This window comes from Protomyctophum parallelum, assembly GCF_964188405.1.
Source record: "Protomyctophum parallelum genome assembly, chromosome: 18".
Classification (NCBI taxonomy): Eukaryota; Metazoa; Chordata; class Actinopteri; order Myctophiformes; family Myctophidae; genus Protomyctophum; species Protomyctophum parallelum.
In genome coordinates, this window is record NC_139716.1 from 15283632 (window position 1) to 15311089 (window position 27458).

The 27458-nt window shown below is 48.3% G+C and overlaps 1 protein-coding gene across 1 annotated transcript in view; it reads right to left on the reverse strand.

Annotated features, from left to right (window-relative positions):
* Positions 1-1599: 1599 nt before the first annotated feature.
* Positions 1600-27458, reverse strand: part of mcm2 (minichromosome maintenance complex component 2) — a 28263-nt gene continuing 2404 nt past the window's right edge. Inside the window, exons 2-20 of the mRNA XM_083789164.1 lie at positions 27179-27375; positions 26635-26807; positions 25084-25217; positions 15695-15833; positions 15046-15143; positions 13776-13897; positions 13128-13335; positions 12366-12500; positions 11450-11641; positions 10531-10624; positions 10033-10111; positions 9583-9754; positions 7883-8009; positions 6846-6958; positions 5742-5903; positions 4858-4932; positions 4096-4278; positions 3257-3412; positions 1600-2578 (exon numbers count right to left, since the gene is read on the reverse strand). Of these exons, the coding sequence (XP_083645290.1) occupies positions 2468-2578; positions 3257-3412; positions 4096-4278; positions 4858-4932; positions 5742-5903; positions 6846-6958; positions 7883-8009; positions 9583-9754; positions 10033-10111; positions 10531-10624; positions 11450-11641; positions 12366-12500; positions 13128-13335; positions 13776-13897; positions 15046-15143; positions 15695-15833; positions 25084-25217; positions 26635-26807; positions 27179-27375 (2670 nt within the window). The 3' untranslated portion in view covers positions 1600-2467. The remainder of the gene's footprint in view (positions 2579-3256; positions 3413-4095; positions 4279-4857; positions 4933-5741; positions 5904-6845; positions 6959-7882; positions 8010-9582; positions 9755-10032; positions 10112-10530; positions 10625-11449; positions 11642-12365; positions 12501-13127; positions 13336-13775; positions 13898-15045; positions 15144-15694; positions 15834-25083; positions 25218-26634; positions 26808-27178; positions 27376-27458) is intronic.

Genomic DNA, 27458 nt, shown 5'->3' on the forward strand with positions numbered 1-27458 from the left:
CAAGGCAATGTGTTGTGGGCTTGTAGATCTTTTTTTTTTTTTTTTGCCTCCTACCCCCAAAATAGGATATTATGCTTCATGCACTCCAGTGTAATAATAACAACAATAAATACTATTATGAAACAAATAACTCACCCATCAGAAGCAGCAGGCCTGCTGCGACAGAGCAGGACATGTTTATTCTCGTCACTGTTGTTGGTGTAATAACGTCGCAGTCACTCCAGATCAGCCTGATTCTGCAGCAATACGTTTTAAACTGAAGCCTCTGGCGGTGCTGATGGAGGAGGAGGAGGAAGATGGCGAGGCGGTCCTTATAACGCGGCTATGTATGATGCACGCACGAGCAGCATACATCCATCCCGCACGCACGCACGCAGCACGACAGTGACCACACACACACGCACGCACGGAGCTGCAACTATACGGAACCAAACGGCCGTTATCCGTCAAGATGCCTGTGGTGTGTGGGTGTTACGCCGAGAGGGGTGGCTTACCGAATCCAGTCCTGTGACTCACTCCAGCTGAGCAGCAGAGGTCGCTGTTGTTGCTTTTTTTAAAGCACAGCTGTTAATTTTCTATGCAGAGGTTTTCAACCTTTTTCATGTCAAGGCCCGTTTTTTTATTTATTCAGCATTTGAGCCACGGACCACCATTTGATGACATTTAGCCTCTCAGACCCAAAAATAAAGAATGTTGTCATTGGATAAGATTGTCAATTCCATGCTGTACTGATGTTGGTATATCAGAGGTAACAGCTAGTCAAATGTTGATCAAGTAACAATTCTTCTGCATTCTCTAATTGTGCATATTGTAAATGAATTAATGCAGATGTTTGACAATAATTTAACTCTTGAGAGCGTCACTCTCAAGAGTTAAAGATCCATAAGGGTCCATTTGGTTACCAACTCTCAATACTTGGACCACCTGGAACGCTCTCAGGGACCACTGGTTGAGAACCACTGTCATAGAACATGGCATTCTGACAACATAAGATAGTAATTCATAGTAAATTAGTCTGAAGGAAAAAAAAAAGTGCATTTATATAGCGCCTTTATCCAAGGCGCTTTACATAGATTGTGCATTACGTTCACCCATACAAAAAGGCCGATGCTCACCTCAACAGCTTGGAGACACACCCGTGTGAAGTGAGGGGCACTCTTATCATCATACATCATGACGTAAAATAGACACTATGTCCATTTGCTCAGACACTAAAGACGTAAAGTTCTCCATACATTGTCAATGGGAATTTAATGTTTGTGTAGGACAAAGTGTGTGGACATGCACTAAAAGCTGGATATAGGAGGAGCTAGTGCCCCTCAAAAACAGATGAACATTGTTCAGGATTGCAAAATATGAAAATAAATCCGATCTACAAGCTCAAAAGACTCTAAAGTGAATGCCAGTTGCCATTGTATGAGATGATCTCTTCTGTCCATCATCCATGTAACAAAAATAACAGACTGACAATCATGTAACAAAAAAATGACATTTATTATCAAAGTGTTTCCAACAGGCGAGTCAATGGAATTAAACATTGTTTCGACATACAGCGGGCCAATAGAATGCAACATTTTGGGCTCAGATTCACTGAAGCCAAACTCTAATACCCAGAATGCCACTCACTCACATTCTGTCAGTCCAGCATGGTGGTGTTACGGTGAAATTGGTGACCTGCTGAAATGTGTGGACGATCACACAACGTCAAGTGTCCGCGCGTAAATCGTTGCGGTTAATTGTTTATTAGCAGTTCAACCCAGCGGTATTCAGGCCACATTTAATAAAGACCTCCACGTACAGTACGTCGTGTGAAGTCCACATGATGGTCACATATTTCCGGCAGGTCACCATCGTCACCGTAGCTGGAGTGACTTGAGTGTGAGTGAGCGGCGAGTGGCCGAGATTTTGGGGTATTGGAATTTGGCGTAAGCCGTTTACAGTTACACCCATACTTTGGGTGAAAAAGGATTTTCCAAAATTCACACGTTAGTTAGTAGTCTGATTCAGTAATCTCTTTTTCAAGTGAGCTCGGATGCGAACTCACATACCGATAAAGCTCGCTGTACTGCATGTCATCAGAATGAACTATTCTAGAATACCAACGTGGGAAGTTTGGAAAATTCCTTCTACACCACAAAATATGGACGTAATCAGCTGAAGCCAATCAGGGGCCTTTGAATTCACTTTATCTTGAAGAAGGAGAAGTCGTGTAGGCCAATCAGAACAACACAGAGGTCACAGGTCAGGGTTTAAACAACCAATGGGAACAAATACAAAGTTTTAACATTACAACTATTTACACGAGTGTTCAACCAATGAACAGGCAGAGACATGGGGGGGGGGGGGGGGGGGGAGAGTTATTCAACGCTAGAACGTTTAACGGGAGATATTGTAGGAATAGTTCTAGGAGGAGGCATGATGTTGAGCTTGCCGTTGGAGGAGGAAGAACAGAAACAGGATTATCTCTCTAGAACTGCTGCGTGATGAGCTTCTTCTTGCCGTCGTGGGAGAAGCGGTTGGAGCGGAACAGCTCGCTGTCGTAGAACGCCGTCAGGTTGTGGATGTTGATCTGCCTGGCCTGTGATTGGACGAGAACAGAGGAGGAGGAGACGTCAGCGCTCGAGATCAGCCGACGTAGGGATGCTGATGTGTGAGAACCTTCCCTGAAACACCCTGGACAACGCTCCACACGTCCCAGACTCTTCTCCCTTCTCTAAAACACCCTGGACAACGCTCCACACGTCCCAGACTCTTCTCCCTTCTCTAAAACACCCTGGACAACGCTCCACACGTCCCAGACTCTTCTCCCTTCTCTAAAACACCCTGGACAACGCTCCACTTGTCCCAGACTCTTCTCCCTTCTCTAAAACACCCTGGACAACGCTCCACTCGTCCCAGACTCTTCTCCCTTCTCTAAAACAGCCTGGACAACGCTCCACTCGTCCCAGACTCTTCTCCCTTCTCTACAACACCCTGGACAACGCTCCACACGTCCCAGACTCTTCTCCCTTCTCTAAAACACCCTGGACAACACTCCACACGTCCCAGACTCTTCTCCCTTCTCTACAACACCCTGGACAACGCTCCACTCGTCCCAGACTCTTCTCCCTTCTCTAAAACACCCTGGACAACACTCCACACGTCCCAGACTCTTCTCCCTTCTCTAAAACACCCTGGACAACGCTCCACACATCCCAGACTCTTCTCCCTTCTCTACAACACCCTGGACAACGCTCCACACGTCCCAGACTCTTACCTTGTCCTGCAGGTCCTTCTCGGGGACCTCGACGTTGTCGCTCTGCGCTCCGTAGCGGTTCCTCTGGTAGGAGACCTGCTCCGACACCAGCTGCTTCAGGATGAACAGCAGCAGCTCGTTGTTGTCCCGTTTGAACGCCAGGTAGCGAGAGAACGTCTGAGAGAGAGAGAGAGAGAGACAGAGACAGAGACAGAGAGACAGAGGGGGGGGAGAGGGTGGGAGAGAGAGAAAGAGACAGGGAGTGGGAGAGAGAGAGGGGGGGGGAGAGACAGAGAGAGAGGGTGGGAGGGGGAGAGAGACAGAGACAGAGTGACAGGGAGAGAGGGAGAGAGAGAGAGAGAGAGCGAGAGAGAGTGGGTGTGAGGGGGAGAGAGTGGGTGTGAGGGGGAGAGAGAGAGCGAGAGGGGGGCAGAGAGAGAGAGACAGAGACAGAGAGAGAGAGGGACATTTGTTAATGTGAAATAAGGCTAATAGTTATTTTTTGTGACAAAAGAGCGTTGATATTAAACATTGACGTACCTTCCTCATGTTGATATTAAACATTGACGTACCTTCCTCATGCTGATATTAAACATTGACGTACCTTCCTCATGCTGATATTAAACATTGACGTACCTTCCTCATGCTGATATTAAACATTGACGTACCTTCCTCATGCTGATATTAAACATTGACGTACCTTCCTCATGCTGATATTAAACATTGACGTACCTTCCTCATGCTGATATTAAACATTGACGTACCTTCCTCATGCTGATATTAAACATTGACGTACCTTCCTCATGCTGATATTAAACATTGACGTACCTTCCTCATGCTGATATTAAACATTGACGTACCTTCCTCATGCTCCGCATGACGCTGAACTTCTGCGTGTCGATGAAGCTCTCCAGCATCACCCTGATGGCCATGTTGACGTCGTCCTCCTGGACGTAGTCCCGGAGGTGCATGCGGGCGTGGGCCTCCGCCATGCGGATCATCGACTCGATGTGGCGCACCGTGATGGGGATGCTGCCCGTCGCCTGGTTGGACCAGACACAGAGAGAGACACGTGATTGGATGAGAGAGACAGAGAGAGACGTGATTGGATGAGAGACAGAGAGAGAGACGTGATTGGATGAGAGACAGACATGATGGGGATGCTGCCCGTCGCCTGGTTGGACGAGAGACACACAGAGAGAGACGTGATTGGATGAGACATATAGAGAGACGTGATTGGAAGAGAGACACGGATAGAGACACGATTGGATGAGAGAGAGACATGATGGGGATTCTGTCCGTCGCCTGGTAAGCAGGAGGGGTTCGCGTCAGGCTCAAGGAGGTGTCAAAGGTCAAGGAGTGTCAAACATGTGGAAATATTGTCTGGTTGAAGGTTAGGAGTCTCTCTCTTTCATTGGTGTTTGTCGCCCAGGTTGTGCCCAGGTTGTCGCCCAGGTTGTGCCTAAACCCTAAATCAACCGGGGGAAAGAGAGTTGAAGAGCAGGCATGCTACTGCGGAGGATTTAGCTTAGACGAGGGATGGAAGGAAAGGATGTATCTGTTGTTTAGGACTAGGAGACGAGGGACGGAAGGAAAAGGGTGAGAGAGACTCGACTACTCACCATGGATTCTTTCCTCAGCTCGCTGTAGATTCTAGCCACTTTATCCTGATCCATCTGGTTGAGTTTAGGATGGACCTAACAGCGAGAACACACACACACACGTTCTCAAAATGTCCCCTCATCAAGGACCACCTGGGCCCCCCCCCCCCCCCCCCCCCCAAAAAACCCAGCTTTGTACAAAGTACATGATATTACTACAGATGTAGTACACAAGAGTTTTCACGATCAATCAAAAACTACAGTCGAGTACATCATAGTAGAGATGTCCCGATACTGTATGGTTATCTGGAAAAGTATCGGCTCGGACCTTATTGATCATCATCGGTATCGGCGAATATGCCAGTCTAACCAGCGATCCGACACAGGAGTAAGGAAGGGGTCGACTCTATGGCAGGGAAATAAAATGTTGGGGGCATGTGGAGTTTGCTTTGGAGTTGCCCCAAACTGCAAATGCACATTTGAGTGAGGAGTCTGCTATAAACACAACACCAGATATATAGCTATATAGCTATAAACACAACACGAGATATATAGCTAGATAGCTATAAACACAACACGAGATATATATAATAATAATAATAATAATAATAAAACTTTATTTGTATAGCACCTTTCATGACATGAAATGCAGCTCAAAGTGCTTTACAGAACAATGGAGGAAAAAAAAAGAAAAGCAAGGCAACGACATTAAAAAACAAGCGGTAATGCAATACAGTGAGGATATGAATAACAAAAACAAAAAAGCAATGTTGTAGAAGTGGGTCTTGAGCTGTGCTTTAAAAAATGTCTACAGAGGCTGCCTGACGAAGGTACAGTGGGAGCTTGTTCCATGGCCATGATAGTAGAGAGTACATCAAGTACATGATGTAGTACGGAGTACTTACTCGTTCCTTGGCGTACATGATGTATTTCCTCAGCAGCTCCTGGGGGACGAGGGGGACGTCGGTGGAGTTGGGCAGCACCACCTCCTCCAGGCCCACAGCGTCCTTGTTGCTGGGGTGATGCTTGATGTGGGAGCCAACCACGAAGCGAGCCAGCATCTCGTCCTGGTGCCAGGGAGGGAGGGAGGGACCAAACAGCCCAATCAATGTGATGTGATGCAAACTCAATGACATCAAAACGCCAAATGGAATTAATAACTAGCGCCTATGAGGTTGGTTTTTTTATTCCAAATTTTTATCCCACGATGTTGTAACCCATTTTCACTCCTGTGTCAATCATCTAATGTGATCCTGGGCTCTACACACCCTCCGCCAGGGGCGTTTCCCTGGTTGGACGTAGCGCGTGGAAGGAACACGTTATTCCAACCAGTTCCTTTCCCCTCCATCAGGCGCCCCGGCTTTACCCCAGGATTACTGCATGTTTTTTGTGAGGGTACCTACTACCTACCATATAGGGGACACGGGGAGAACATGCAAACTCCACACAGAAAGGCCCTTTCACCAACCCCGCCTCTGGTATGGGCACAGATGACTGATGAAGCTTGTTTATGCACACGTAGCGTGCTTGTGTGTGTGTTTGTCATAAAGCTGGACTCGCAAACATAATCAGGGTGAATTGGGAGTACAAACCTCCTGTATCTATTAATAAGTTAGTAACCCATCAATACATTTATATTGATAACGATCACCTTATCGATCAGGCTTATCCTGCCGGGTTCTTATCAAGCATGTTATATTATTTTGTGGAAAGGACAAGGTTTACGAAGACCTTTTCAAATACAGTAGTTTTCTAACAGACGGAAGGGAAATTTACCTTTTTACCTTTGGAAAATAATATTGAAGAAACCGTTACGGTATATTACAGTATGTGAACAGTCCACTTTAAAAAGCATCGTCTTGTTTCTCCAGGCAGCGCTGGTTGGCAGGTATCAATACACTTTTAGACCGACATGTTTGTACCAGCGTGGACGATTACATTTATTTCTTGATCGCCTCTTGTCTTGATTGTATAAACGTGTGTGTGTGTGTGTGTGTGTGTGCACCCACCTGGACAGGGTCCACAGTGTCTCTGACGACACAGAGGACGTCGAATCGAGACACGATGGGTTCAGTGAGGTCAACGTTCTCCGAGAAGGTCAGCGAGGGGTCATACCTCCCACCTACACACACATTACAGAAGGTCAAAGGTCATTGAGGGGTCGTACCACACACACACACACACACACACACACATTACAGAAGGTCTCAAATCTGACTCGATCAGTGATCGGCAGTAGAAACATGAGGGTTTTTCAGAAAACTGTCATGATTTAGAAGACATTCGTAGGATCTGGGCCTCGGGTCTAAAGGGTTAACCCATTCTGACCTGAGATCAGATTCATACGAGGTTTCCACTGGACACACACTGGTCTGATGAACCCATTCTGACCTGAGATCAGATTCATACGAGGTTTCCACTGGACACACACTGGTCTGATTAACCCATTCTGACCTGAGATCAGATTCTAAAAATGTCAGTCGTTCTTTGATTTTTCAAAAATAGCAGACCTACAAGCTCGTAGCGTGCCACTCGGTGGCGCCCTATGAGTTTGTAGATCTGCTATTTTTCAATAGCTAAAGCATAGCATGATGCTAACACCAAAATGGGTCCCCGTTCAGAATGGGTTAATAGTAGTAAATAATAATAATCATAGTAATACCTTACGGCTGTAGTACAGTATAGTAGTAAACATATTGACCCATTCAGGGAGGGAACCCCTTTGGGTGTTTTAAGCATTACGTTATACTTTAGCCATTTAAAAATAGTGAAAATGTGGCCCGAATCTTAAAGTATTTATTCTTTCAGAGCGAACGTTTTGAACTCAAATATTTTCTTCTGAAGGGGGGTCCCTGGAACAATATTTTCAGATGGGGGGGGGGGGGGGGGGGGGTCGGCGGCCAATTACATATACATTTTTGGGGGTCATTGACATGAAATATTGAGCACCACCGATATAGAAACATGGGGTATTTCAGAAAAAACTGGCAGAATTTAGAAGACTTATTTTTTCTTATTTTGACGTCGGGTTTAATTGTATAAATACCGATAGGATTAGAAGCAGCGATGATGGTACATCTGGCCTGTAGAGACGTGACGATGCCGGCCTTAGATATGGAGATACTCTGTTGTTCCATCGCCTCATGGATGCTGGTTCTGTCCGCATCGTTCATCTATTCAGAAACACAATTATTGTCATCATATCTTCATGGATGTTGGTTCTGTCCAGGCCCGTCTAATAGAAGAGTTACGACATCGAGGGGGCAGAAACAGAGCACTCGAGCGCTGTTCATGCAGCCTGAACTGAGACAAGCTGGAGTTGGAAATACATTGTTTTCAACGAGGGTCGGCGCAAATAAGAGCTATTTTTAAAGCATGTGTGCAACATGACAACTGTTTTAAAGTATTGTACAGTGACAACTACAGTCTCTGTAATGTTTATGTTTTACTATTAATACAAAAAACTATCTAAAATAAAGGGATTGAAGATCATTAAAGCTGGGCTGTTGCCCTGAGTCCAGTGCATTTCTGCCTACTTCCGGTCCAGGACTTGTCCCAGTTGGTTGTCCCCATGCTCAATATAAGTCTATGTAGGAGAGCCTCCATTGGACTGATGCCAATAGAAGTCTATGTAGGAGAGCCTGCATTGGACTGAAGCCAATAGAAGTCTATGTAGGAGAGCCTCCATTGGACTGAAGCCAATAGAAGTCTACGTAGGAGAGCCTCCATTGGACTGAAGCCCCATGAAGTGAAGGCAGTTTGCGTAACTGTCTATGTCTAAGGCTCTGGTTCCGTCAACACAGGTCTTCACTGGTCCAATTTGACCCAGCCGATCAGACCTATCGTGTTTACCTGATCCAACTCATTGATCAGATTATTGATTACCGTATCAAACTCGTCGATCAGACGGACATATTGATTAGAGTGCTGTTTATGAAAGCAAGCATTTTTATTTTAGTCGTAGTCTCTTGAATAGTTTACTTAGTTTCAGTCACATTTTAGTCACCTGGAATGTTATGTTGTTAGTCTAGTTTTAGTCGACTAGTTTTAGTCGACTAAATATCATAAGATTTTTGTCGACTAAATCTAGTTGATTTAGTTCACGACTATAGTGGAGTAACTCATACTGGATCTCTTGTCCACTAGTCCCTTCCTAACATTTTAGTCTACTTTTTATTTGTTGACTAAATCGACAGTATATATTTATTTTTAATATATATGTTCTATCCCACGATTTTGTAACCCATTTTTCACCCCTGTGTCAATCATCTAATGTGATCCTGGGCTCTACACACCCTCCACCAACCTAGTCCCCATATATGGGGGACAAGGGGAGAGCAACCTAGTCCCCATATATGGGGGACAAGGGGAGAGCAACGGACTTGAACTCATGCTTCCTTCATGCCTGAATGTCCAAGTTGCTCCTTTACACCTGACGGGGGGAGTTTCCCTGGTTGGACGTAGCGCGTGGAAGGAACACGTTATTCCAACCAGTTCCTTTCCCCTCCATCAGGCGCCCCGGCTGGCTAGGGGGAGGCAGTTTAGTGACCAGGATTACTGCATGTTTTTTGTGAGGGTACACGGGACACGGGGAGAACATGCAAACTATATATATATATATAACAGTATATTTAGTCATAGTTTTAGTCACCATAGCTTAGTTTTCATTTAGTTTTAGTCAGTGAAAGTGGTAGTCGAGGAACATTTTTCGTCAATAGTTTTAGTCAACAAAAACGGATTGATTACCTTATCAAACTCGTCGATCAGACACACCCCGCGGTCAGCCAGAACCAGGGCCCCGGCCTCCAGGGTCCACTCTCTGGTGACCGGGTGTCTCTGGACGTAGGCGGTCAGACCCACCGCCGAGGCCCCCTGGCCAGTGGTGAACACTGCCCGGCTGGCCACCTTCTCCACGTACCTGGAGATTAAAGAACATGGACATACTTGAGGAACAGTTTAAACATGGACGTACTTGAGGAACTATTTAAACATGGACGTACTTGAGGAACTATTTAAACATGGACGTACTTGAGGAACCATTTAAACATGGACGTACTTGAGGAACCATTTAAACATGGACGTACTTGAGGAACTATTTAAACATGGACGTACTTGAGGAACTATTTAAACACGGACGTACTTGAGGAACTATTTAAACATGGACGTACTTGAGGAACTATTTAAACATGGACATACTTGAGGAACTGGGACTTGGCTGTTCCTGGATCTCCACACAGAAGAATGTTGATGTCTCCACGGACCTTGTGTTTACCACCTAAAACACAAGACATTATTATTAATATTATAATTCATCATCATCATCATACAAGACCGTGTGTTTACACCCAACACAAGACCTTATGTCACCAGATTTGACTGAGGGACTGCCATTGGATTTTTTTCAAATTGTTGTTTTTCATGTCATATGAAAGCAGGGAATCGTAGCTTCAAATTGACATATTGGTTGTTCAGTTTGACCCACCAGTTTTGGAGATATGGAGTAATAATGTCTCGCAGAGAAACAGCGAGTTGAGAAAACAGGCTTGAAAGGTTCACTTCTGTGGTCTCTAACATTCCACCTAGCTACATGTTTAGGTTCGGTTACCTGGGGGGATGGGGATTACCTGGGGGGGTGGGGTTACCTGGGGGGCGGGGTTACTTGGGGGGGTGGGGTTACCTAGGGGGCGGAGTTACCTGGGTTCTTGGGCTCTCCACCAAACAGAGCGAGGGCGAGCGCTCTCTTGATGTCCTCGTGGCCGTAGATAGACGGACCCACACTGGCGAAGATCTGCATGGATGGAAACCAATGAGAACCAGTGTTGTTTTGAACCAATGAGAACCAGTGTTGTTTTGAACCAATGAGAACCAGTGTTGTTTTGGGCAGCAAATTGTGATTTTTGTTTTAGTCAATTAGTCTCTTGAATAGTTTTCACTTATTAGTAACCGGAATGTTTTAGTGTTAGTCTAGTTTTAGTCGACTAAATATAAGATTTTAGTCGACTAAAATGTATTTTGGCTGGCATTGATGCCGTCGTAACGTTTTTTACATTTGCTGAAAATAGTGTAAAATGACTTATACTATCTCTTGTCCACTAGTCCCTTCTTAACATTTTAGTCTAGTTTTTATTTGTTGACAAAATTATATATTTAGTATATGTAGTCTTCGTTTTAAGTCATCATAGCTTAGTTTTCATTTAGTTTCCATCGGTGGAAAAAGGTAGTCGACCGATATTTTTCGTCTTAGCTTTAGTCGACGAAAACAACTGATGAGAACTCCATTTATATGATGAATATCTACATGGAAACCGACGACAACTCCATTTATATGGCTGTAAAATGACAGTGGTTGAGTGTACAGGGTTTGATGAGGACAGATCAACATATGGAATGTCGGAATAGGTCAGCTCCATATATGGAGATCTAAGGGTGGCCGCGGGGGGGGGGCAGTGTTTTGAGTGTACAGGGTTTGATGAGGGCCCAGGCACCCCTTCATTCTCTGGTCTGTTGAGAACTCTAGTTTTCGCCGGCTGCCGGGTGCAGCTGCACTAATAACTTTGGGGCCCGTCTAGAGTCTATCCTCTCGTCCTGTGTGTGTGTGTGTGTGTGCGCGCACCCTCTCCCCGATCCTCTCGTCTTTGGACAACAGGGTGATGGCCTTGATGTCCTCGTCCGTCATCTCTCCCACCGCCACCCGGTTGTCCTTCCGGGCGATGTGATTGGCCATGATGACCGTGGCGAACACGGGGAAGCCGTTGGCCATGTTGAGGGAGCCGTCGTAGTTGTTGTTGTAGATACCGGTCAGTTCCTGATGGACACAGAGAGAGACACACACACACACACACACACACACACACACACACACACACACACACACACACACACACACACACACACACACACACACACACACACACACACACACACACACACACACACACACACACACACACACACACACACACACACACACACACACACAGAGAGAGAGAGACACACACACACACACACACACACACACACACACACACCACATTAAAATACATTGTAGATGCCTGTCAATTTCTGGTCGCACACAGAAGGTTAAAACGGACACTCATCAAAATAGGAGCTCTGGGTGGCCGGAGTTGTCTGAGCGCTTTTACTCTGAAAGCCACGACCGGGAAACAATCTACTAAAAAAAGTTGACTTTACATTGCTAGCTTACATTGCGATCATTTTAATTTATACGATATATGATCCAAAAAGCGTTCATATTTTGCGGGAGAGACGGATGAGGAGCAGAAATGAAGCGCCAGCATATCAATCCGTTCATAACCACGGAGAGCGCCCTGGATTAGGAGAGACGAGTCATTCTTTCCGCCGCGCTAACAGCTAAGTCAACGGGAAGCTATTAACTATACTATTAACTTGTATCTACTACAAATACAACTAACATTGAGTGGCTGCAGTTTCTTCCATCTCGTCAATTAGAAACCGTTGTCGTCAAGAGTCTGTTAATAAGGTGTTAACGAATGATCGGATGGACTTACGATCTCGTCTCCCGGCTTGCACTGGTCCACCAGGTCGGCCAATAGGATGGCATCCTTGGAGCGAGGGAGGCGGCCAGCCGCCACCTTGCCTGGGCTCTCCTGGATGGTGATTCGCTGATAGTTCTGGTATACCGTCTGCAAGGAGGAAGTCGATTGGTTCATTAAACAGTTCTACTGCGTATATAACCGGTGACAGAAAAACCGTATGTTTCTGTATCAGTGGTTCTCAAAAAAGAAAGGCACATTTTCACGATTTTTCAAAAAATAGCAGACCTACAAGCTCATAGCGCGCCACTCGGTGCCGCACTATGAGCTTGTAGATCTGCTATTTTTCAATAGCTAAAGTATAACATAATGCTAACACCAAAAGGGGTTCCCGCCCAGAATGCGTTAAAGCCCCGATGGAGAGGTGGGATCTTATTGGTCAATGCAAAAAAAACAAAAAAAACAAAAAAAAGGCGCTTCAACTAACCGGTTAATCGATCAATAAAGGTTATCAAAATGTATCAATTCATGACTTAACCCATTTTGGGGTGGGAACCCCTTTTGGTGTTAGTTGAAAAACAGCAGATCTACAAGCTCATAGCGCGCCACCGAGTGGCGCGCTATGAGCTTGTAGGTCTGCTATTTTTTGAAAAAACGAAGAACGACTGACATAGAAACATAGCTTTTTCAGAAAACTGTCAGGATGTAGAAGACATTTGTAGAATCTGATCTCAGGTCAGAATGGGTTAAACCGATAATTCCGAACGCCCCTCTGACCTGTTCCATGTTGATGTCAAACGGTCCCATGCTCTGGCACTCGGGGCAGGAGCCCGGCCGGACCTCCTGGTTCTGGGACTGGAAGAACGGCCCCAGGATGAAGTTACACTTGTTACAGTTGTACTTGACCATGCCCAGCTGGGGCAGGACGCCCGTGCAGCTGGTGACCACGCCCGACGTCCGGATCAGCTGGTTCAGATGGAGCTGCCTGTTGGAATATACAAGAACGGATCAGCTGGTTCAGATGGAGCTGCCTGTTGGAATATACAAGAACGGATCAGCTGGTTCAGATGGAGCTGCCTGTTGGAATATACAAGAACGGATCAGCTGGTTCAGATGGAGCTGCCTATTGGAATATACAAGAACGGATCAGCTGGTTCAGATGGAGCTGCCTGTTGGAATATACAAGAACGGATCAGCTGGTTCAGATGGAGCTGCCTGTTGAAATATACGAGAAAACAAAGCTGAACAACCGGGGAAGCATGTGTGGCAATGTAGGAAAGCTGCTGAATTTACTAGAATGTCCAGCTGTCCAAATAACGCGTGCATGCGCGCGTGTGTGTGTGTGTGTGTGCATGCATGACCTCAGCGATCGTAGCTCCTCCACCAGTGGAAGGTTACAGGTGTGTGTGTGTGTGTGTGCATTACCTCAGTGATCGTAGTTCCTCCACCAGTGGAAGGTTACAGATCCGGACATGGATCTCGTGTGCGATGCGGTCATATTTGGGGTACATGGCCAACACCACCTCCTTCGCTGCCTCATCAAACACCTACACACACACACACACACACACACACACACACACACACACACACACACACACACAGAGAAACACGCACACACAGACACACACACTTTATCTTAGCAGACTAGTCGGTCGGTGTGAGCTCGCCACTGTCGGTGTGTGAATGTGGGAAGTGAGGACGCTGGCGTCGACTGTTCGCCGCTTCACCTCCCAATGTATGAATGAATGAATGAACCTTTACCTCCCAATGTATGAATGAACCTTCACCTCCCGACGTATGAATGAACCTTCACCTCCCGACGTATGAATGAACCTTCACCTCCCAACGTATGAATGAACGAACCTTCACCTCCCAATGTATGAATGAATGGACCTTCACCTCCCAATGTATGAATGAATGAACCTTCACCTCCCAATGTATGAATGAATGAACCTTCACCTCCCAATGTATGAATGAATGGACCTTCACCTCCCAATGTATGAATGAATGAACCTTCACCTCCCAACGTATGAATGAATGAACCTTCACCTCCCAATGTATGAATGAATGAACCTTCACCTCCCAATGTATGAATGAACGAACCTTCACCTCCCAATGTATGAATGAATGAACCTTCACCTCCCAATGTATGAATGAATGAACCTTCACCTCCCAATGTATGAATGAATGAACCTTCACCTCCCAATGTATGAATGAATGAACCTTCACCTCGCAATGTATGAATGAATGAACCTTCACCTCCCAATGTATGAATGAATGAACCTTCACCTCCCAATGTATGATGAATGAACCTTCACCTCCCAACGTATGAATGAATGGACCTTCACCTCCCAATGTATGAATGAATGAACCTTCACCTCCCAATGTATGAATGAATGGACCTTCACCTCCCAACGTATGAATGAATGAACCTTCACCTCCCAACCTATGAATGAACGAACCTTCACCTCCCAATGTATGAATGAACGAACCTTCACCTCCCAATGTATGAATGAATGAACCTTCACCTCCCAATGTATGAATGAATGAACCTTCACCTCCCAACGTATGAATGAATGAACCTTCACCTCCCAATGTATGAATGAATGAACCATTGTAAAGCTCTTTGAGCACTTGGAAGAGCGCTATAAAAATGCAATTCATCATAATTATAATTATTATAATATTGTACCTTTAACATCTCTGTAGGAGCTTCAGGCAGGAAGTAGGCCAGGACGTGCTCTCTGGCGGCCAGATCTTCATAGTTCACCACCAGACTCTCCTTGTTCTCTGTAAGGTCAAAGGTCAAACATTAGTGATCTCCTTGTTCTCTGTAAGGTCAAACATTAGTGATCCCGTTCTCTGTAAGGTCAAACATTAGTGATCTTTGTTCTCTGTAAGGTCAAACATTAGTGATCCCGTTCTCTGTAAGGTCAAACATTAGTGATCCCGTTCTCTGCAAGGTCAAACATTAGTGATCCCGTTCTCTGTAAGGTCAAACATTAGTGATACCGTTCTCTGTAAGGTCAAACATTAGTGATCCCGAGGCGTGAAAAAGCTGACGTAGAAAAATAGTTTTTTCAGAAAACAGTTTTGTTTTTTAAAGCATCAGCCTCCCCCTGGCCAGCCGGGGCGCCTGATGGAGGGGAAAGGAACTGGTTGGAATAACGTGTTCCTTCCACGCGCTACGTCCAACCAGGGAAACTCCCCCCTGTCAGGTGTAAAGGAGCAACTTGGACACTCAGGCATGAAGGAAGCATGAGTTCAAGTCCGTTGCTCTCCCCTTGTCCCCCATATATGGGATCTTCTCCTTGGAGACGTTGTGTAATAATAATAATAACCTTTGCACATGTCAGAGATCTTCTCCTTGAAGACGTTGTGTCCATTTTCGTCCACGTGCGTCCGCAGGAAGTTCTTGAAGCGGTGGTAGATCTCCAACCTGGGAGCGGCCATGGACACCCACTCTCTGACTGTATGACCCTGGAATATGAATATTAATAATATTAATATGAGTTACACCCACTCTGACTGTATGGCCCTGGAATATTGTGTGGTTTTATCCCATTTTAATATAAACATTTTCTTGCTATGCTTTCTATTTTATTTTGTATTGAGTGGTGTAAGAGTGACATCTGTCGGCAGTAATGATCACGCGCAAGATAGGCTCTTATGCGCATGCGAGGACTGGCTGCGAGTCAGAAGGACGATGGACATTGTTGTTGATGGGTGTTGTGGAGCTGTCGATTACCTAGCCACTAGTTGAAACTGCCTGAAAATAATGTGTTAAGTTTAATAAATGTGTTTCAAATATGCTCGAGTAAGTCACTGTCTCACCCGTCGATAACCCCTTTGCGGAAGGAGTTGCTAAAGTTGAGGAGTAATTTAGTAAAACCGTACAGTAATCGACAACGAGCCAGTCCCGCGACGGAGAAGCGAGGACCGGACGGTGTCTGACAACAACAAAGCTAACGTCGCATCGGAGCCAGGAGGAGCATCCCGGCCGTTCGACGTCGCTTCAGGATCAAACAAGCCAACGTCAACATTGCATCAACATTCATTGTGGGGTTGAGTGTCTTGTGTTGGATCTGTTTATTGCAACGGCATAGGATAAGCCGTTTGCTGCGCTTTGACTTTGCTAGTTGCTACCGAGCTGTTCAGCTAACAATAACATTGCTACGCTAGCTCCCGCGGGACCGGAAGTGGAGCGGCCGCCATCTTACTTCGGTAGACCGGAAGTGGGTCATAACACCGTCAAACGGGAGTATCGCGAGATTTGACTATGGGGGATATGGATGAATATAAGAAGAAACGTGCTGCCTTACAAGGGGCTTTCACTAGGAGGGCTAATTCCATTGCTTTTAACATTGACCACCTGACTGAGTATGATTTAATGGCTGAACTGAATGCTATCAAGGAAGATTATGAAAGACTATGTAATTCTAGTTTTGATTATGTTGGTGCCTTGGAGGAAAAGGATGCAAGTGCATACACAGCAGATGTGGCTGAAATTATGTCAAAGCTGGAAGAGTGCCGCACAAAGTTTATTGCCACAGAGCTTGGACTTAAAAAGACATTGTGGACCCGTTGTGCAGTGGACCGGTTGAACGGTCTGAAAGACAATCTTAAGTTTGTTTTTGATCAGGCCGACGCGCTCCTGGGGCAAGAATTGTCCCATGAACAATATAAAGCAGCGTGCTCTGTGTTGGAGAGCAGAGTTGAAGCGCTGGAGGAGTTTGTGCAAGCATGGTCCCGATGTGTCCCCGAGGGACGAGTGGAAGAAATCCGGACCTGCCTAAATGAAAACAAAGAGAAACTAGAAAAAGTGCCCTTCCGGGCACAGGTCTCCACCAGGTTATCCACAGATCCGTGCAGTTAGAGGTAAAAACACTTTTTGGCCAGTTATAGCGCCACCTTGAGGCTGAGTTGAAATTGTTCATGTGGCATTTCGTCCTCGGCCTAGTGGGAATGTGGGTGCACAATTTCACGGAAATCACGCGATGTGTTCATGATTTGCAGCATTTTGTTTGAAACTGAGCACTCCTGTGAACTTTGGAAGCCAATCTTAACCAATCAGGATGGAGTCTGATAAATCTGAAAGACCCGTTTCGTTGAATGGCTCTAGAGAGACTGTGTAGCAATTTGCGTGATGTTTGGACAACATCTGTAGGTGTACTGTGCAAAAACGTGTTTTGCACAAAGCGGCCTCCTGGTGGCGCTATAACAGGCCGTTCTGGAAAGTTTGGGGCAGAGGTTCATGGTTGGCATCCAGGGAGTGTGTGTGCAAAATATGGCATTGAAAAACTTGTTTTGCACAAAGCGGCCTCCTGGTGGCGCTATAACAGGCCGTTCTGGAAAGTTTGGGGCAGAGGTTCATGGTTGGCATCCAGGGAGTGTGTGTGCAAAATATGGCATCGACCGGGTTAACGGTGGCCGAGATTAGCTGTTCACGGACACACACACGGACGGACGGACGGACGGAGTGCAAAACATACTCTCTCCCCATGCCTTCGGCCTGGTGGAGACAAAAAAGGAAGACTATGGGTGCATGGGCTGACCACATGCACAGTGGTGCAGTCGGGGGGGACAGTAAAGCTGGCGCGGGCGGTGGAGTAACGGCCACCGCTGATGTAACCAGTGGACCCACTGACAGCGGCGGGGACGGTGGTTTGACAGCGGCACACCCACAAAATGGAGGCACGGGCCTGGCCACTAACCAGACTGGTGCTGACAGTGGTGGCGCACAGGATAGTAATGTGAACCTCCCTGCGCAAAGCGTGAGTGCCCCGTTGATGTCTCACCAGGCGCCACCGCAGCGCCCACCACCACCACAACGGTTTGAACCAGACGCTTTCAGCACACCGCGGCAGCAAAGATCGTTTGCTTTGCCGGCGGATGGCGGCAGCGTGCGGCAGGCAAATGCTGCACCGATGAACATTTCGAGTGTGTCTGCCAACTCCCTGGGGTCAATCGGACCTAGGATAGCGCTCGCACCACTACGCCTACCGAAATTCTCTGGGGACAGGAGGAGCTACTGGCGCTGGAAGGCGAACTGGGGGACCCTCCAGGGACTAGCAGAACCTACAGGCTCCCCGGAGTGTAGGCTATTTCACCTGCTGGACAGCATTAATGATGAGGTGAAAAGTGAACTCCGGCTGTCACACTGCCGTGATGCGAACGAGGTTTTCCGGGTTTTGGAGGACTGTTACGGAGACATGTCGCAAATAGCGGACGACATTGTAATGGAGTTACAGGAGTTACCGGCTGCGCGCAACAACCAACCAAGAGAGGCTTTGCATCTGATCCAAGCGGTGGAGAGGGCGCTATTGGACCTTATGGACTTGGGTTGTGAGGACGCTATCAAGAATCAGTTGGTGATCCGGTCGCTGGAAAGTAAGCTGCCGGACAGTATGAAGGAGAGGTGGCTTTTGTACCGGTGCGATACGGCAAATAATGTCGACCCGCGGAACCGGTTCGACAAGTTGTGGCGGTTCCTGAGAGACCAGAAGACTGTTCTGGTGCAGATGGAGCAATTACAGTCCAAACGGCCAACCTCCGCCAGGGCGGGTGACCCACAACCACGCGAGAAGCCAAAAGAAAGACCAGGCGGGAGAATGCAGGAGAAGCGTTCATCCACAAGGGCTACGGCGAGCGAGGCAAGAGGCGACCACCCACAGGGTTCTTGTGGCATGTGTGGTGAAGTAGGTCATACTGGCCGTTTATACCGCTGCAAGACTTTTAGGAAGGCCAGTCCGACTGCACGGAGGGCCGAGGCAAAGAAGTTGAATGCTTGCCTGAAATGCTTGGATGTCCATGGGAGTGAGGGACTGTGCATTAAGAACTTTCTGTGTCGCAAGGATGAGTGCAAGAAGGGCGATGCCCCAGCAGACCACCATTTCTTCCTATGCCTTAAAGCACCAGTCAAAAGAGACACTGCCAGAGAGGAGACCAAGGGAGAGAGGAGACGAGAACCTCGTGGTCCGTCTGAGGAGCAGGAAACATTGTTTTCCAACCTAGGTCTGACCCCGGAGCAACTGGACGCTGTTCGTAAGGCCTGCACCAACAAAGTATCGTCGACTGTTTGTGCCGTGGAGGGTCTAGTGGACAAAAGCGGACCGAAGGAGCACCCAGTCCTCATGATGCTGGTGGACGTCACAACAAAGCGAGGAGACTGGATAGGAGCACTGATTGACCTGGCCTCGGATACTAACTATATCACACACCAAGCCGCAGAGAGACTTGGACTGACTGGTGAACCAATCATGCTGGTTATACGTGGTGTGGGTGGAATGGAGGCCAAGGTCAAGACATTGAGGTACTCCTTGAGCTTAAAAGTAGCAACGAAGAAGGGGACTTGGCGACTTCACGAGATGACCTGTTATGGTCTGGACCAGATAGCCAGAATGGACCACACAGTTGACTCTGGCCGCCTGGAGAAGTACTTTCCCGGTATCAAACCGGGGGAGCTGATCCGCCCAGACAAAGTTGAGCTACTCATCAGCACACGGGAAGGGCGCCTTGCACCACAGCGGATGATGAGGTGCGGCGACCTGGTTTTGTGGGACGGCCCACTCGGGAAAACCGTCAGTGGCGTACACCCAGAACTGTTTGAAGGCATTGAAGTGACAGTGCGTCAGTCATCGACCCATTTTGCATGCTCCATGAGGGCGGAAGCCAGACGAGTTGATGTTCTCCACGTTTGCCCGGAGGTGAAGAGCGGCGTGGAGGTCGGAACCACGGCTGCGTGCAATGCTGAGGTTGTTAAATGGCTTCAGTGGGACAGCATTGGTGCCGCCTGCGACCCAGTATGTGGTGGATGCCGTTGCGGGAAGTGCGCCCCCGGTGGGAAGGAAATGTCACTTGCTGATGAGAAAGAGTTGGAAATCATCAAGGGAGGACTGACCTTTAAGGTCAGCGACAAGCACAGTGACAAACCCCACTGGGACGCAAAGTACCCCTGGAAGGAGGACCCTGCTACCCTGCCCAATAACCGCAAAGCTGTTGAGGCAGCGTTCCTGAGGTCGGAGAGACGCCTGGAGAAGGACCCGGTGTGGAAGGAAGCCTACGCAAGACAGGTGCACGACATGATCGCGAGGGGGGCTGCCATCAAGCTGTCCAGGGATGTGATGGACAGTTGGAACGGAGCTGTGTGGTGGGTGAACCATCTCACCGCCCCCAACCCCCACTCTGTTACTACCCCGGTGAGACTTGTCTGGGACAGCAGCCAGGAATATAAGGGTGTGAGCCTGAATGGCATTTTGCTGAAGGGCCCAGACGTCTTGAACCCCATCAGGGCGGTCCTGCTTCGGTTCCGGGAGGGTGAACACGCGGCGATTGGAGACGTGGCCAAAATGTACAACTCTGTGTGGCTGGAGGACCAGGAGGTGCACGTTCACCGTTTCTTGTGGAGGGACTCCCCGGCTGATGACATTGAGGACTACGCCGTGGTGAGGGTGAATATGGGCGATCGGCCAGCCGGCTGCATTGCCCAGGTCGCAATGCGTGAAACCGCCCACCTGCCACAATTCGCAGACAAGGTGGAGGAGAGAAACGTCATCGTAGACAGTGCGTATGTGGATGATTTTTTGTATTCACACAATGACCCCCAGAGGCTGGACGAGATCCTGGTGGGGGTGGAGACCATACTGGCAACCGGCGGGTTTTTCCTCAAGCCCTGGGTCCAGTCTGGCCAAGGTGGGAGGCAAGGCGCTGGTCCAGCTAAACCAGAGACTATTTTGTTGCCCAACCAGCTTCGTGACGAGGACAACAAGGCCCTGGGAGTTGGATACCACGTGGAGGAAGACGAACTCTTCCTCATGGTGTCGGTCAACTTCTCCACGAGGAAGAAGAAGATACGCACTGAACTCAACCTCAGCTTAGAGGACGTGGAGGACAACACACCAGATCCCCTCACCCGCCGTGCGTTGCTAAGCCAGGTAGCAGGACTTTATGACCCCCTTGGTCTGGCGACGCCCCTGAAACAAAAGGGTGTCATCCTGGTCCGGAGAGCCTTTCAGGAGGCCGGAACATTATCCAAGGATACATGGGACAAGCCGCTGTCTGGTGAACTACGTGGGAAGGCAGTCGAGCTCTTCAAAGACTATGCTCGGCTGAGTACCATCACTTTCCCCAGGTGCATTACTCCCCGTGGCTGGGTGGGTGAGCCCTGGGGGATTACGTTTTCTGACGGGAGCTGTGACTCCTATGGAGCTGTCCTCTACCTGCTCTGGGAGACTTCTGGCGGAGTTGTGGTCCGGCTGGTGGAGTCGAAGGCCAAGTTGACACCCCTCGATCAGAAGGGCGACGCAGTTAAAGCGGAGATCTGTGGCGCGGTCTTCGCCACACGACTGAAGAGCTACCTGCTGAAACATGGGCGGCTGAAGGTGAAAAGGTGGTATCACTTCGTCGACAGCCAGACGGTATTGGGCGCAATCCAGAGGGAGAGCTATGGCTTTCAAACCTTCTTTGCGAACCGTATTGGAGAGATACAGAAAGCAGGACCCATGACGGATTGGTGGTGGATTCCAGGTCAGTACAACGTGGCCGATCTGGTCACAAGAGGGTGTTCACCTGAACAGCTTGACGGTGACTCCCTGTGGCAGAGAGGTCCTGAGTTCTTGACCAGACCGGTGAAGGAATGGCCCATGAAGTCCGCAGCAGAGGTGGCCTCCGGTGCCAGGGAGATTGTGAGTAAGCTACAGAGGAAAGCTTTCTCCGCAGCCGTAACCAGGTCCCAGACGAAGGAGTTGTCTGCGCCAGGCGGTCCTAGCGGTGGCGGTGGCAGGGTCGAAGACGGTGCAACTGCAGGGTCTTCCCTGGTCAGAATCATGACGTCCTTGCCAGGTGCAACTACAAGGTCTTCCTCAACGGCATCGGACGTCTGCAGTATGAAGAGACTGTGGGGTTCAGCTCTTGTGGATCAGTTGGATCTATCAAGGAGCAGTACCTTGACCAAGCTCTGTGGTGCTGTGGGACAGGTCCGCAGATATGTGCACTCATGGTTGAGTGTGAAACATCGAACCGGCAAGCGGGAACGGTGGGAGGCGGCGCTCACAGTCGAGGAGCGCAAAGTAGCGTTCCAGGACCTATGCCTCGCTGCCCAGGCCGGTGTAGCCTTCCCCACGACGACTCTTAACCGGCTCGTTGTGCACAAAGACAATGCAACAGGACTCTTGCTGTGCCACGGCCGAGTCCAGTCTGTGGATGAGGAGAGATGTGGGGTTCCTTTGCTTCCCCACAAACATCGTATCAGCATTCTTCTCGCCGAAGAAGCTCACCGTGCCAACCACGAAGGCGTTGCCGGAACCCTCCTTCGGATGAGAAAAAGGGCTTGGGTAGTGCAAGGCCCTAGAGTCGCCCGCAAGGTGGTCGACGTATGCGTACATTGCCGGAAAAGAAGAGCCAAGTTAAGCACGCAAGTGATGGGCAACCTCCCCCCTGTACGCACCAGTCCAGCGGCTCCTTTTGAGTATACAACACTGGACCTGTTTGGCCCGTACACCGTCAGGAGCGTGGTGAAAGGGCGAGCGAAGAGGAAGATCTGGGGAGTGGTCTTTAGTTGTATGGCCTCAAGAGCGGTTCATGCAGACTTGGTTGAAGACCTGTCGACTGACAGCTTTCTCAAAACGTACCAGCGATTCACCGCCTTGAGAGGCCATCCGAAGAGGCTCTGGTCTGACCAGGGCACAAATTTTGTGGGGGCCAAACCAGCACTTGAAGAGCTCTACAGCTTCCTGGCGGGTCTCAACAAAGAGGAGATACAGAGGAGAGCGGCTGTGGCTGGGACCGACTGGACTTGGGAGTTTAGCCCAGCGGACTCGCCACACCGAAATGGGGCAGCGGAGGCGGCTGTCCGTGTGTTGAAGAGAGCGTTGAGCAGCGTTGGTGAGGGTGGTGAGTTGACCACTCTTGAGTTCCAGACCCTCCTTTATCTGGCTGCCAATCTCGCGAACGAGAGGCCGATCGGTGCCAGAGCACAAGTTCGAGATGAGACTGTGGACATTGTGACACCCAACATGTTGCTGTTGGGGCGGGCGGGGCCCGGAGGTGACACCCAGGGATTTGAATTCCCTGCTTATCCTTTCAGCCGTCTACGAGCAGTCCAGGTGGAGGTCGACAAATTCTGGAGGCATTGGAGCCAGCTAGCAGGTCCTCACCTGTTCGTCCGTCAAAAGTGGCACTTTCCTGCCAGGAATATCACAGCTGGAGACCTGGTCTGGTTGGCGGACCAAAACGCCCTCCGGGGTCGTTTCAGACTGGGTCGGGTCGTGGAGGCTTTCCCTGACGACAAAGGTGTCGTTCGGGACGTCAAAGTGCGAACCTGTCACAGTCCTCCCATCAGCTGGTCCCGTGTGAAGAAGGAAGGGGCTCCTTGTTCTTCCACCATCCTCCACAGGGACGTGCGGAGGCTGGTGGTGCTGATTCCAGTTGAGGAGCAGGGAGGTGGTGCCGGACTCAGTTAGCTACTGTTTGAAAAGCTGTTGGATTATTTTCTACCACCAGCGGACTTTGAAGTTTTCCATTTTTTTAAATGTTGGATTATTTTTCTACCACAACGGATTTTGAAGTTTTCCATGTTTTAAATATTTACGATTTGTCTATTATGTTTACAAAGCAGGATTTGGAGCAGTGAAAGAATCGCTTGTTTGTGTGTTTATTATGGCCTATTTGGTCGGTGCCCAATAGCCCAGGTGGGAGGTGTGTGGTTTTATCCCATTTTAATATAAACATTTTCTTGCTATGCTTTCTATTTTATTTTGTATTGAGTGGTGTAAGAGTGACATCTGTCGGCAGTAATGATCACGCGCAAGATAGGCTCTTATGCGCATGCGAGGACTGGCTGCGAGTCAGAAGGACGATGGACATTGTTGTTGATGGGTGTTGTGGAGCTGTCGATTACCTAGCCACTAGTTGAAACTGCCTGAAAATAATGTGTTAAGTTTAATAAATGTGTTTCAAATATGCTCGAGTAAGTCACTGTCTCACCCGTCGATAACCCCTTTGCGGAAGGAGTTGCTAAAGTTGAGGAGTAATTTAGTAAAACCGTACAAATATGAATATTAATAATATTAATATGAGTTACACCCACTCTGACTGTATGGCCCTGGAATATGAATATTAATAATATTAATATGAGTTACACCCACTCTGACTGTATGGACCTGGAATATTAACATTAATATGAGTTACACCCACTCTCTGACTGCATGATCCTGGAAATGGCCCATAAATGGCCTACTAGTGCGCAATCAGAGCGCGCAAGTACTTTCGACCGCTACAAACTGTCAAATCTCAGTAATGACTACTTGTGCCCGATACGGCAGTGGTGCCAGAATGAAACAATGGTAATTGTTTTTATACACTTCAGAAACATAATGTTGTAATGAACGACTTTGGATGGTGACGTATAAATATGTCAATCAGTGCCTCCCAAGACTAAAACATATCGTCATTACGTCACCATCGAAAACCAATTACACTCTGGCATTGGGTCCTTTAATCCACATATTTCTTACGTCATCATTGAGAGCTAGTTATACATATACACACCATGTAATCTGGTCCCAGCAAATCAGGCACAATTTGCTGGGACGGTGCAAAACTATTACTTGCGCGCTCTGCTTGCGCAAGTAATAATAAACCTTCATGTCTCCACTCTAACCACAAGGCCACTGAGCTGGATCTTCAGATATCATCCTTAATCATAATCATAATAATAATAATAATAATAAACCTTCATGTCTTCCAGGTTTTCGATGCTCTCGATCATCTCCTCGTCCTCTGCCTCTCCGGCCACGCCCTCCGCCGCCCTCTCAGCCAATCGTCTTCTCCGTGCTGCTGGCCGCTCGTCATCCTCATCCTCGCTGTCTGTAAAATAAATTAAAATAAAATAAAAAACACAAAAAGCGTTAGGAGAAAAAACACTGATGGGTGGACATTCCTCTCTACTGAGGGGGAGTCACAGAGGAGTCTCTGTGGCTGATGGGTGGACATTCCTCTCTACTGAGGGGGAGTCACAGAGGAGTCTCTGTGGCTGATGGGTGGACATTCCTCTCTACTGAGGGGGAGTCACAGAGGAGTCTCTGTGGCTGATGGGTGGACATTCCTCTACTGAGGGGGAGTCACAGAGGAGTCTCTGTGGCTGATGGGTGGACATTCCTCTCTACTGAGGGGGAGTCACAGAGGAGTCTCTGTGGCTGATGGGTGGACATTCCTCTCTACTGAGGGGGAGTCACAGAGGAGTCTCTGTGGCTGATGGGTGGACATTCCTCTCTACTGAGGGGGAGTCACAGAGGAGTCTCTGTGGCTGATGGGTGGACATTCCTCTCTACTGAGGGGGAGTCACAGAGGAGTCTCTGTGGCTGATGGGTGGACATTCCTCTCTACTGAGGGGGAGTCACAGAGGAGTCTCTGTGGCTGATGGGTGGACATTCCTCTCTACTGAGGGGGAGTCACAGAGGAGTCTCTGTGGCTGATGGGTGGACATTCCTCTCTACTGAGGGGGAGTCACAGAGGTGTCTCTGTGGCTGATGGGTGGACATTCCTCTCTACTGATGGGGAGTCAAAGAGGTGTCTCTGTGGCTGATGGGTGGACATTCCTCTCTACTTCTGCGAGTTAGGTTTTGGTACAATCAGAGCCATCTAATAGAATAGTTACAACATGACAACCGTTTTAAAGTATTCTACAGTAACAACTAAAGTCTCTGTAATGTTTATTGTTTTACTATTACTACAAAACAATCTAAAATAAAGGGATTTAAGATCATTAAAGCTGGGCTGTTGCCCTGAGTCCAGTGCATTTCTGCCTACTTCCGGTCCAGGACTTGTCCCAGTTGGTTGTCCCCATGCTCAATAGAAGTCTATGTAGGAGAGCCTTCATTGGACTGAAGCCAATAGAAGTCTATGTAGGAGAGCCGCCATTGGACTGAAGCCAATAGAAGTCTCTGTAGGAGAGCCTCCATTGGACTGATGCCAATTGAAGTCTATGTAGGAGAGCCTCCATTGGACTGATGCCAATTGAAGTCTATGTAGGAGAGCCTCCATTGGACTGATGCCAATTGAAGTCTATGTAGGAGAGCCTCCATTGGACTGAAGCCAATAGGAGTCTATGTAGGAGAGCCTCCATTGGACTGAAGCCCCATGAAGTGAACGCAGTTTGCGTAACTGTCTATATCTAAGCCTCTTGGTACGATGATACTCAAACTGTATGAGTATGAATAGGTCTTTAGTCCATCATCGATTAATCTCACAGACAGACAGGCAGACAGACAGACAGGCGTCTCACCATACAACAGTCCTCTCCTCAGCCTATCAGAAACGCCTCTCTCTCGGTCCCGCCTCCTCATGGCCTCCTCGGCAGCGGCCCTGGCTCCGGGGCTGAGCTCTGATAGGTCCTCGTCGTCCAGGTCCAGCCCCTCCGCCTCGTAGCGGTCCAACTCTGGGATGACACGGTAGTCCCTGATTGGACGAGACAGACACCGCACGTTAAAACACATTCTCGGGGCGGGAACCCCTTTTGGTGTTTTAAAGCGTTATGTTATGCTTAAGCTATTGAAAAATATCAGATCTACAAGCTCATAGCGCGGCACCGAGTGCAGCGCTACGAGCTTGTAGGTCTGCTAGTTTTTGAAAATTGTTAAAGTGTGGCGCAAATCTTGTGAATCTCAAATATCTGTGAATATATATTCTTTCAGAGCGAACGTTTTTAACTCAAATCTTTGCTTCCAGGAGGGGTCCATGGAACAACATATGTTCAGATGGGGGTCTGCGGCCAAATACAGAATTCCCCGGAAAAAATAAAAGTATAATAATGAATAAAGATGACTCGCCTCTCCATGGCGTCTCCAATCAGCTCCTCTCCGTCCCCGTCCTCCTCCTCCTCCAGAAGGGTCTGGTCTCCCAGGAGACCCTCGGACTCGTCCTCAAACGGAGGCAGGTCCCTCCCCGGGCTGGAGGTCATGTCCCCGCGCCTGGGGGTCTCCCCTCTGCTGGGGCTGGTGGCGCCCTGGAACGACTCGGAGGAATCCTGGAAATATATAAAAAGGAACATATATTACCGTTTGCTTTCAGGTTGCCCCGACCGAGGAAAGTGCTCGTTTGAGACTAGGG